Source organism: Ziziphus jujuba, chromosome 4 (genome assembly GCF_031755915.1).
Source record: "Ziziphus jujuba cultivar Dongzao chromosome 4, ASM3175591v1".
In the NCBI taxonomy this organism is placed as follows: domain Eukaryota; kingdom Viridiplantae; phylum Streptophyta; class Magnoliopsida; order Rosales; family Rhamnaceae; genus Ziziphus; species Ziziphus jujuba.
In genome coordinates, this window is record NC_083382.1 from 29,192,367 (window position 1) to 29,205,720 (window position 13,354).

The 13,354-nt window shown below is 32.1% G+C and overlaps 1 protein-coding gene across 1 annotated transcript; it reads left to right on the plus strand.

Moving 5' to 3' along the window:
* Positions 1 to 10,106: 10,106 nt before the first annotated feature.
* LOC125421747 (phenolic glucoside malonyltransferase 1-like) lies at positions 10,107 to 11,934 on the plus strand. Its single transcript, XM_060816561.1, has one exon. The coding sequence runs from the start codon at positions 10,398 to 10,400 to the stop codon at positions 11,811 to 11,813; it is 1,416 nt and encodes a 471-aa protein (XP_060672544.1). The 5' UTR covers positions 10,107 to 10,397; the 3' UTR covers positions 11,814 to 11,934.
* Positions 11,935 to 13,354: the final 1,420 nt, after the last annotated feature.

Below are 13,354 nucleotides of genomic sequence, written 5' to 3' on the forward strand. Positions count from 1 at the left end.
AATGACATAAATATTTTTACTCTTTCTTCAACATAAGAAAGAAAGAAGGAAGAAAAGAAGAAGGTAAAGGAGATGAGATGTGTTTAAATAGCTTAAATCAAATCCCATTTTGCTTCATCATCATGAAAGCCTGAAACTACCAAGAGATTAGCATGGTTGTTCCCTTTCTTTTCAACATCAAGTAGCTTGATTGAGATCAATGTAGCTCGTTTCATCACAAATCCAAAACTATGGAAAAATCTAACAAAGGTGCATACCATAGCTTCACACTTCAATTTGGAATCGCACTCCTCTCCAACGACGACTCAAACACCATGGACGAGTTCAAGGAGGCGTTGTGTTACAACCTGAATTATTCAAACCCACCTTGCCGCCATGATGGACAAGAAGCTAAAGATGTTGAGATTTAATCTCTTTGACATCCTTGAGAACTTCACAAGTGAATAGTAGAGAACATTATTATGATGCAAGTTGGAATGGGATTTGGTGAGAAGACGAAAAGGTTTGAAGACATCTTCCCAGCTCCTTCATCTTCTTCTTTTCTCCTTCTTCCTTTCCCTCTTTCCTGTCATTTGTTTATTTGAGTTTTTGGTTTTTTTTTTTTTTTTTAACGTTTTATAATTTTTTTCCTCAAAATAGTTTCAGAAATTACCCAAAAGAAAAAAAGAAAAATCAACCTATTGGTCATGTGCTATTCATTTGGTCAGTTTTTAACAGAAAATATTAACATTTAATGATTTAGTTGACAGAGGGCATTAGATGTTAAATATTTTTTTACAGCCCTCTAAATGCAATTTTGTAAAAATAGAGGATACTAAAATATATTTTAGCCTTAAAATTATTTATTTTGCAAAAATATATATCTTTTTAACTTGCATAATACGATAATACGTTTAATACATATTTAAAATTTTGCATTTCAAAAAAATTTGTATTTTTCTATACGTTTGAAATATACAAAAAATAAATTTTTTTCTAAAAATACATATATAAACATATTATATTATTTGCAAATTTATTAACGAGGATAACTAGTACGCCGGTATGAGAAAAATATAAAGTTGGAAGAAAAACTTTAATTGATTTTATGGAAAATAAAACATTTAATCTTTTCTTTGCTTTGGTTTGTGAGGGGAAGCATTTTGTGAAGCCTTAATGGCCCAATCCAGCTCAATGAAAATAATTGAGTTTGGTTCATATGGATCCATTTAAGTGTTTTTAATGGCCTAACCTAACTCCAGAAAGAAAACCCAAAAGTGCTATAAGAGGGCACATAATGATACAGATAATTAACTAATACTGAAACCTTATTGGACAAAACATGACACATAAGCATTGATGAAACGATGCGGATCGATCAACACAGTGAAACGCGAAGCTCGTCTCATGTGGCTCGCCTCGCCACGTCATCACCTTCCATCGGTAGTATCGCATTCAAATATTGGAACGTCGTCGTCTTGAACCTCTTCAGGTCTGCATCTCCTCCAGTCACTTCATCTTTTTCTTCTTCCATGGACTACAGTGTCTCCTTCTCCATAAACAAGAATTAGCAAAGAAATAAAACATGGTGATTAAAACAAAAAAGTAAAACCATCCTCTATGTAAAAAGAATTGCGGCTTCATATAGTGCGCCTTTGGCAGCACATTTCTTCTTCTTTTGCAGCTTCATGGACTACAGTTTCTTCTTCTTTCAAAAAAATAAAAATCAAATTGAATAAAAAATCAATGTGAATCTTTCGAAAACATAGAAACATAATTTTTTTTTTTAAAAAAAAAAAAAGTCATTGCAAATCTTTTATCTTTGTGTACATATGTCAATATGTTAATCTTTTATCTTTTACCCTTTTTAAAAATAAATATTAATGTTAATATTACATATGATAAAAAATACCATTGATTATATATATATATTTTATTCAATCAAATTATTTTATTTTATTTTTAAAAAATTTAAACTGAATTCACTTTTTAGATTGGATAATAAAAAAAAATAAAAGCTAAATAATAATAAAAATATTATTTAATAATATAGATTCTATAAATTTACTATTAAAAAATGTGAATTGCTTATTTTTGCCAACTTTGATATCAAAAAGTAAAAGAATTAATTGAAAAGATGACATGATAAATTGTTAACAAGTGTTACACAATAACTTTTGAAATGGTACCACTGCATCTTACCAGCACTACTAGAATCGCGTTGATAACTGACGCAATAAATGCGTCGCACAAAATAAATAACGACGTATTACACGGTGTCGCCTAATATCTTGTCGCTAAATCTATAAGACAACAAGCGACGCATTATAAGAGTCGCCTATCTTTGAATTTTTAGCGACTCATATTTACTTTTAGCGACGCATTAATAGAGTCGCCTATTTAGCGACGCATTGACTATTTAGCGACGCATTATTAGTATCGCCTATTTAGCGACGCATTTTACTATTTAGCGACGCATTAGTAGAGTCGTCTATTTAGCGACGCATTAATAAAGTGACTATTTAGCGACGCATTAATAGAGTCGCCTATTTAGCGACGCATTAATAGAGTTGACTATTTAGCGACGCATTAGTAGAATTGCCTATTTAGAGACGCATTAATAGAGTCGCCTATTTAACGACGGATCGACACTTTTAGCGACGCATTATTTCTTAATGCGTCGCCCCTTCTTTTTTTTTTTTTTTTTTAAATTTTGTGAAAAGTGATTAAAATAGTAAAAATATAAAAATAATTAAAATACAAAAAAATGAAAACTAACTTCATCCAAAATAAATAGAATACAAAAATTTTAAATAAATATTTTGTCATAACAAATTAATTATCAAATAAATTAAATATCATCTCATTGATATATTTTTACATAATTTGTAAGCTATTGTATTTTTCATAACAAATTTAATATTAATTAAACTTCCATGAATGCATATTCATTGAGATGGAAGTTGACCTCTTGTTGACGATATTACATCCTCATACTGCATATGGAAACATTAAAAAAGTTATTAGCACTTATGCAAAATAAATAAAATATTAATCATTATTAAATTTGTAATTTAGTATAAATGAAAATTTAAAAAATATTACCATTGTTCTTAAGATTTGACGAATCACATTTCTCCCCTCACAGTCATTACAAACATAGTCACTCTCACATTCATCCTCATTATCATTTTTATCGACATTTGGCAACTATATGACAAATGGATTGTGAGCCATCTTTGTATCTCCAAGAACATCTTCTTCAACAACCGTACGATGTTGTGGTGAAGTTAAAACAATAGACCATCTTGATTCAAGTTAATCTTCAACACAAAATACTTGTTGAACTTAACAAAATAATGTCAAGCAATATCACAAACATAATTTCTAAAAAAGCAAGATTAATAAAACCCAATGAACCTAAGCTGCAGTTAAAATGAAAAAAAAAAAAAAAAAAAAACAACCCACCTCATGTTAAGAAAAAAGAAACTCACCTAAACGATGGAGATAAAGAAAGAAGAAAACCAAAAAATCACGAGGGCGACAAAGAGAAATCTAGCTTCTTGGCCGACGACAACGTAGGCAAATGAAAAATGAAACCTGGAATATCTCAACCTTCAAGTCTCTCTTAGATTGCTTCCAAATCTAATATCGATTAGGTGGTGTACTTGATGTAGTTTTAAAAAAGAAAAAATGGATTTAAAGGAGCGCGTAAAAATTTAAAAACGCGCCAAAAATTTTCAAAAAATGGCAAGAACGCGCCTTTTCTCCCAATTGCATTTTTTTTCTTTGATTAATATTTGTATTTTTCAACTACAAATAAAAACTGAAAATATTTCTTAAAAATGCGAAGCAAAATATCGAAGATTGCTATTTATTTTTCTGTTTTTCAAGTACACCTTTATTCTTTATAAAATTTGCATGTCTTTCAAAATTTTTGTTTTTGTTAATTGAGAGAATAGGCAATGTATTCTCTTCAAGAAGGATTGCCTGTGGTGTGGTGATTTCTTGAGAGTGTAGGAGGTCTTGGGTTCAATTCTTGTTATGGTCCTATTTTGATTTTATTTTTTTTAAATGTTTAAACAAAAAAATTGAAAAAAAAAAAAAGGAACAGGCGACGCATTTGTTGAGGAATGCGTCGCCTGTTCTTGTATTTGGCGACGCATTGTTTCAATAATGCGTCGCCTAACACTATATTATCCAATTTTTGCTGTATTAGTACATATAAGTGATTTGGCCTAGTGGTGTGCTGATTTCCTGAGAGTGTATGAGGTCCTGGGTTCAATTCTTATTATGGTCCTATTTTGATTTTTTTTTTAAATGTTTAAACAAAAAAATTGAAAAAAAAAAAAAGAACAGGCGACGCATTTGTTGAGGAATACGTCGCATGTTCTTGTATTTGGCGACGCATTGATTCAACAATACGTCGCCTAACACTATATTAGCCAATGTTTGCAGTATTACTACATATAAGTGATTTGGCCTAGTGGTGTGGTGATTTCCTGAGAGTGTATAAAGTTTTGGGTTCAATTCTTGTTATTGTCCTATTTTGATTTTATTTTTTTTAAATGTTTAAACAAAAAAATTGAAAAAAAAAAAGAACAGACGTTGAGGAATACGTCGCCTGTTCTTGTATTTGGCGACGCATTGTTTCAATAATGCGTCGCCTAACACTATATTAGCCAATTTTTGCTATATTACTACATATAAGTGATTTGGCCTAGTGGTGTGGTGATTTCTTGAGAGTGTAGGAGGTCCTGGGTTCAATTCTTGTTATGGTCTTATTTTGATTTTTTTTTAAATGTTTAAACAAAAAAATTGAAAAAAAAAAAAAGAACAGGCAACGCATTTGTTGAGGAATACGTTTCTTGTTTTTGGCGATGCATTGATTCAATAATGCGTCGCCTAACACTATATTAGCCAATGTTTGCTGTATTAGTTCATATAAGTGATTTGGCTTAGTGGTGTGGTGATTTCCTGAGAGTGTATGAGGTCCTGGGTTCAATTCTTGTTATTGTCCTATTTTGATTTTATTTTTTTTAAATGTTTAAACAAAAAAATTGAAAAAAAAAAAGAACAGGCGACGCATTTGTGGAGGAATACGTCGCCTGTCCTTGTATTTGGCGACGCATTGTTTAAATAATGCGTCGCCTAACACTCTATTAGCCAATTTTTGCTGTATTGGTACATATAAGTGATTTGGCCTAGTGGTGTGGTGATTTCCTGAGAGTGTAGAGGTCCTGGGTTCAATTCTTGTTATGGTCTTATTTTGATTTTATTTTTTTTAAATGTTTAAACAAAAAAATTGAAAAAAAAAAAAGGAACAGGCGACGCATTTGTTGAGGAATGCGTCGCCTGTTCTTGTATTTGGCGACGCATTGTTTCAATAATGCGTCGCCTAACACTATATTATCCAATGTTTGCTGTATTAGTACATATAAGTAATTTGGCTTAATGGTGTGCTGATTTCCTGAGAGTGTATGAGGTCCTGGGTTCAATTCTTGTTATGGTCCTATTTTGATTTTTTTTTTTAAATGTTTAAACAAAAAAATTGAAAAAAAAAAAGAACACGCGACGCATTTGTTGAGGAATACGTCGCATGTTCTTGTATTTGGCGACGCATTGATTCAATAATGCGTCGCCTAACACTATATTAGCCAATGTTTGCTGTATTACTACATATAAGTGATTTGGCCTAGTGGTGTGGTGATTTCCTGAGAGTGTATGAAGTTTTGGGTTCAATTCTTGTTATTGTCCTTTTTTGATTTTATTTTTTTTAAATGTTTAAACAAAAAAATTGAAAAAAAAAAAAAGAACAGGCGACGCATTTGTTGAGGAATACGTCGCCTGTTCTTGTATTTGGCGACGCATTGTTTCAATAATGCGTCGATTTGGCCTAGTGGTGTGGTGATTTCCTGAGAGTGTATGAAGTTTTGGGTTCAATTCTTGTTATTGTCCTATTTTGATTTTATTTTTTTTAAATGTTTAAACAAAAAAATTGAAAAAAAAAAAAAGAACAGGCGACGCATTTGTTGAGGAATACGTCGCCTGTTCTTGTATTTGGCGACACATTGTTTCAATAATGCGTCGCCTAACACTATATTAGCCAATTTTTGCTATATTACTACATATAAGTGATTTGGTCTAGTGGTGTGGTGATTTCCTGAGAGTGTATGAGGTCCTGGGTTCAATTCTTGTTATGGTCCTATTTTGATTTTATTTTTTTTAAATGTTTAAACAAAAAAATTGAAAAAAAAAAGAACAGGCGACGCATTTGTGGAGGAATACGTGTTCTTGTATTTGGCGACGCATTGTTTAAATAATGCGTCGCGTAACACTCTATTAGCCAATTTTTGCTGTATTGGTACATATAAGTGATTTCGCCTAGTGGTGTGGTGATTTCCTGAGAGTGTAGAGGTCCTGGGTTCAATTATTGTTATGGTCCTATTTTGATTTTATTTTTTTTAAATGTTTAAACAAAAAAACTGAAAAAAAAAAAAAAGAAAAGGCGACGCATTTGTTGAGGAATGCGCCTGTTCTTGTATTTGGCGACGCATTGTTTGAATAATGCATCGCCTAACACTATATTAGCCAATTTTTGCTGTATTAGTACATATAAGTGATTTGGTCTAGTGGTGTGGTGATTTCCTGACAGTGTATGAGGTCCTTGGTTCAATTCTTGTTATGGTCTTATTTTGATTTTATTTTTTTTAAATGTTTAAACAAAAAAATTGAAAAAAAAAAAAAGAATAGGCGACGCATTTGTTGAGGAATACGTCTTCTTGTATTTGGCGACGCATTGTTTGAATAATGCGTCGCCTAACACTATATGAGCCAATTTTTGCTGTATTAGTATATATAAGTGATTTGGCCTAGTGGTGTGGTTATTTTCTGAGAGTGTATGAGGTCCTGGGTTCAATTCTTCTTATGGTCCTATTTTGATTTTATTTTTTTTAAATGTTTAAACAAAACAATTGAAAAAAAAAAAAGAACAGGCGACGCATTTGTTGAAGAATACATCGCCTGTTCTTGTATTTGGCGACGCATTGTTTGAATAATGCGTCGCCTAACACTCTATTAGCCAATTTTTGCTGTATTAATACATATAAGTGATTTGGCCTAGTGGTGTGGTGATTTTCTGAGAGTGAATGAGGTCCTGGGTTCAATTCTTGTTATGGTCTTATTTTGATTTTATATTTTTTAAATGTTTAAACAAAAAAATTGAAAAAAAAAAAAAGAACAGCGACGCATTTGTTGAGGAATGCATCGCCTGTTCTTGTATTTGGCGACGCATTGTTTGAATAATGCGTCGCCTAACACTATATTAGCCAATTTTTGTTGTATTAGTACATATAAGTGATTTGGCCTAGTGGTGTGGTGATTTCTTGAAAGTGTAAGAGGTCTTGGGTTCAGTTCTTGTTATGGTCCTACTTTGATTTTTTTTTTAAATGTTTAAACAAAAAAATTGAAAAAAAAAAAAGAACAGGCGACGCACAATCTTATTGGTGCGTCGTCTGTTAACTATATATATATGTATATATATAAACCTCAGTTTTGGTGCACTAATATTTTTATTGATTGTTATTATTAAAATAAAATTAGATTGATTAAAAGATCTAAAAAAAATTAAATGAAAAGAGAACAGGCGACGCACAATCTTACTAGTGGGTCGCCTGTTAAACGTATAACAAAAAAGAAAAAAAAAATCAACCTCAGTTATGTTGCTCTAATATCTTTATGGGTTATTTGTTGTTAAATTAAGATTAATTAAAAGAACTAAAAAAAAAAGTGGAGGAGAGAACAGGCGACGCACAATCTATATAGTACGTCGTATATTTATTGAATTTTTACTGACGCATTAACCTTAGAGTCGCGGTTTTGTTTTTTCAGACGTGTTTGTTTCGTAGCGTCGCTAAATAAGTGTCGCTAGATATCAATTTTCGCGTAGTACAGGTTTTTTTTAGGATTAGGCTATCTGTCAAATAAATATTAAAATGAGGAGCCAGAAGCATCAATTTAATTTTATTGAAAGAAGCATTAATTTAATCCTAAGTCAATAAACTCCTGCTAGATCCAGACCTATAAGCTTTTTAAGTAAATTTTTTTGTGATAAGAGAAAAAGAAATATAAATCGTGCTTAATATTCATATATATATATATATATATATAAGTCCTTCTATGGTCAAATCGATCCTGATCAATATGGTACGGTTGAAAAACATGAAAAAATATCCAGCCATTAAATTTTAAAAAGTCTCACAAACTGCTCAGGTTACTTCTTGTCACACTTGAAAATTAATAGCGAGACAACTTATATTCCTTTAACTTTCCTGCTATTCAACATTCCCGCTATTTATTTTTATTTTGCATGCACTATCGTTTCACACAAATCTCACCATTTTTTAAAAATTTTCAAAGACATCATCACATTTCCCCTTCACATCAACATTCCTGCTGAGCGTGAGGCCCGACTTGAGCATTTCAAAAATCCTAAATCCTGCCCAACCAGCCATCATTCCAAACGTCGCACAGTTGCCATCAATACCATACTTGGGGTTAAAGGTTAATATTTGTGAACTGTTGGTTTTTTTTTTTTTCTTCCTTTCCTGTATCGTAATCAATATCATTACTCAACAAAAAATTACATTTTCAGAAAAGCTTCATAGCATAATCAATCTGCACAGTACACATTCAGGGACAAGTTGGTAATCACATCTCATTTTGAAAATTCATCCGAATCGAAACCCCCAGTTTTGCATTCTGTTAAAATTAATTAACATTTTTTTGTACTTTAAAAGTATCATTTAAAATTACCACATTCAAATTTACCAAACAAAAAAAAAATTGATCGAAGAAAAAAAAATAAAAAAGGTCAAAGCCGATGCTTTCATCAACTAAAGCGTTGGCTTATACAAATTTTTTTAATTTTTTCATTACTTTTTTTTGAAATTTTTTTTAATAGTTTTATAATTTTTTTAATTTTTTTTTAAATTTTAAAAATACCATTCAGAATTACTATATTCAAACTTACCAAACAAAAAAAAAAATAGATAAAAAAAAATTAAAAACGGTCTAAGCCAATGCTTTTATCAACAAAAACATTAGCTTATACAAATTTTTAAAAATTTTTTATTACTTTTTCTGTAAAAATTATTTCAATTCTTTTTTAATTTTTTTAATTTTTTTTATACTTTAAAAACACCATTCAAAATTAACAAATTTAAATTTATTAAACTAAAAAAATTGATCAAAGAAGAGGAAAAAAAAAAAGGATGACACATAACACATGATAAAAAAAACAATTTTTTTTTTTAAAATACATTAAAGGTCTTGCATCAGCCATACTTCACACGTAACACATGATTATTATCAAACACCAAATTCGGATGAGGTCAAGCAGCAACAGCAAAATGGTGTCCCTGTCAACTTAAAAGGGACCAGGAGAAAAAAAAAAAATATATATATATATATATATAAAATATGAAAGACTTTATTTAATTAATTATATTAAATTGTGCGACTGAGCCAACATTATATCCAGCAAATGAACAGCGCGTTTAGTTCCAATTAGTGTGGAATGGATCTCAAATTGATTTCTTGAATTTGGGAGGGTTAGAGTCCTCACTAGCCCTTGGGCTACTATTACACATGTGAACGTGGCAGATTATATATATAATTATGCATGTACATGTTTGGTACAAGTGCATTTATAAATATATATGAAAATTCAACCATATGAATATTGTGCGAAATTGCATGGTATAATATTTTAACAAAATATGTATATTCGTATGGTAAAATTAAAAATATATATGTGGGTTATATTTTTTGTAAGAACAGAAGCTCAAATAGAAAGGATAATCTATCTAATTAGGTTATTATCATTATTATTATTATTATTATTATTATTATTGGTAATGAAGCGTAAAAGCCTAACCAATATCTAGCATAAAAGCCTAACCAATATCTACACGAGGAGAAGTAAATAGGACAGTTTTTTATATATATATATATATATATATAAAGAGATTAGGTTTTTCGTTTTAAATTTGACACAATTATCTTATGAGTTATATTAATTAATCATTACAGAAAGTGTTCTAATTCCAATACGAATTAATAGTGTCCTATGCAATTCCTATTACACTTTTGTCTATTGCATAAATTGTTAGAATAGATATGATATAGATACTATGCCTTTTGACTAGTCAACCAATTTTGCCATTTACTGCGTACATGCATTGGTGGATAAGCTGAGCTGCCATAGCCGAGTCCAACATGGATTTAGAATTCAGAATATGTCGCTCGCATTTTACTTCCATCTAATATAAAAGAGGGAGGGGTTCATATACTAACTACCAATTCCAACAAGTTTTCTCCACTTTGAGTATTTTTGCAAAATTCAATCCAAGCTTGCCATGGCAAAGCCCCAATCTGTGAAAGTACTTGAGGTTTGTCGAGTAGCTCCACCATCAGACTTACCAAATTTGGCCTCCCTAAACTCTCTCCCTTTGACCTTCTTTGATATATTCTGGGTAAGATCGCCACCGGTTGAGAGACTTTTCTTCTACGAATTCTCTTCCTCTAACACACCCTTATTCGATTCCATCATTCCAAAACTCAAACACTCTCTTTCTCTCACCCTCCAACACTATCTCCCTCTAGCAGGAAACCTTGTTTGGCCGCAAGACTCTCACAAACCCTTCATCAAATACGTTGACGGTGATGGAGTTTCGCTTACCATAGCCGAGTCCAACATGGATTTTTATCATCTCTCTAGCAACGGATTTCGCGAAGCCACAGAATGCCATCCTCTTATTCCCCACTTGGAAGAGTCCCATGAAAGAGTTGCTGTGGTGGCACTGCAAATTACTCTGTTTCCAAACTCTGGCTTTTGCATTGGAGTCACTTCCCACCATGCAGTTTTGGACGGTAAAACTTCAACTTCTTTTGTCAAGTCGTGGGCTTACATATGCAATAAAACTGCCGGATCAGGATTTGCAGACTCGCCGCCATCATCGCCGTACTTGCCCCCGGATCTTACGCCATTCTATGACAGAGCAGCCATTAAAGACCCTGCAGAACTCGAAGTGATTTACTCGAACGCGTGGCTAAAGCAAGGCGGACCCAATAACAGAAGCCTAATGTTAAAGAAAGATCATGTTCAACCAGGTTTAGTCCGAGCCACTTTCGAATTGAGTGGAGAGCAAATACAAAAGTTGAGAAACTTTGTGTCTGCCGATCAGAACAGATCAAAGCATCAAGTTCAACGTATATCGACGTTTTCGCTGGTATTCGGCTACACATTTGTATGCCTACAGAGAGCTACAGAGACGAAAGAAAAGAATACCATGCTTGCATTCAGCGTCGACGCAAGGTCTCGGCTCAAACCTGCAATCCCTCCAACGTATTTTGGAAACTGCATATCAGGCTGCTTTGCAGTTCCAGAGACTAAGAAGGTGTTAAGGGAAAAATATGGGGTATGCTATGTGGTAGAGGCAATAAGTGAATCTATAAAAGGTCTTGAAAATGGAGTCCTGAATGGTGCAGAAACTTGGGCTTCATTCATCGATGATGCCATGGATCAGAAGGAAAGCAAACAGAGAATGATGAGTGTTGCAGGCTCACCTCGGTTTGAGGTTTACAGTACAGATTTTGGGTTCGGAAGGCCAAGGAAGGTGGAGATAGCTTCTATTGATAAAACAGGAGTAGTGTCTTTGTCCGATAGCAGGATTGGGAATGGAGGAGTTGAGATTGGTTTGGTTTTAAATGTGCAAGAAATGAGATCTTTTGCCTCTTTGTTTGCCAAAGTTCTTGAAGAAGAAGTCCATTGAAGTTATGTGATTCTGGTTGTTTTTTTGTGTTGGGTAGCAAATTTTGATTTTCTACTGACTTTGAGAATTGTTTTGTTTCTTCTTTTCAAATAATCGTCGAGATAATATTAGTATGTCCTTATTTGTCCGTGTATGTAAAGGCAATCGGTTATTAATTTTCAAAAATAGATCCATATTGTGATGGTTCTAGGAAAGTTTAAAAAACCTTGTCAGCATAGATTATAGAAATGTCAATATTTTTAACAAACTAGATTTATAAAAAAAAATTGTTCGGGAGAAAATTGAAAATACTGCAATTTTTTTTTTTATACTATTTTTTATGGATTTGAAAATTTTGTTTTAAACGAAAATTTAGAGGTCATCATGAAAAGTAGAAAAAACTCTTCTAGGCACTACTGACCGACTTGTCGGTGCCTCTGACTTATGGGTGACTCCCCCATGTGCATCAGACCGACCGAACGTACATTTGTCCCACAGATTTTCTTGTATGTACCATTTCATTTATTAGACAGTTCCCCTGCTAAAAGTGGTTCAGAGCACCATAATGGAATACCTGCAATTTATTTCAATTATTGCACGGAGAATAAATGCAAGTAATTAAATGCTATACATGTAAACGTGAAAATAAAAAAAACAATACTCATCATTATTGAGTGTTTTTATGGAAAATATAATGAAGTAAAATAATAGAGGAACGAAGTTGATAAATACCCATGCATACGTAATAGCCAGTTTCTAGCGTACAAAACCCATTTACCATGAAAATGAGCATGATGATGGGATATTAAGGTTAAAAAGATGTTACAAGAGTTGAATACCTACTACTTGTATTTTGGGAGAAACATCGTGTTTACACGAAAAATCCTCATTTTGAAATCTAGATTGAATATTAATTTTTTTGGAATCCAAACAAATGCTTATAAATAAAATGAAGATGTCATCTAAAAAGAAAAGACATTAAGTTTTCCCTGTACATGACCAAACTTTCCCAATATTGAAATTAAAAACGTTCAATTTCGTTCTAAAAGCAAAAATTAATGTTGCCATTCACTTTTGTCCGGCAGAATGCTCTGCCATCAGACTTTCGACTTCTTAGCCCCATGAGCCAGAGTGGTGATGTATAATGGTCATTAAGTTTTGTTCCGTACATGACCAAACTTTTCCAACGTGAAAAAAAACAAACTTTCAATTTCGTTATAAATGCATAAATTAATGTTGCCAACTACTTTTGTCCAGCAGAATGCTTTGCCGGCCGTCAGACTTTCGAAAGCATGCTCTTTCTTCTTGGCACCTAAACCGACCCATTTTATAGGAGAAAAGAAAAATACATCGTCCATTAATATATATATTTGTATTTTGATGATATATCATCAAGTAATGAACCATGTATAAATAATATTATATGTAGAACTACATAGGATTTTATATGTAAAACAATAACGGAATATTTCACACTAAGTAATAACAATAAGGGAACCATATATAGATATTTTATACATGTAGAACTACATAAGATTTTGTCCAATTTCATAATCAGTAAT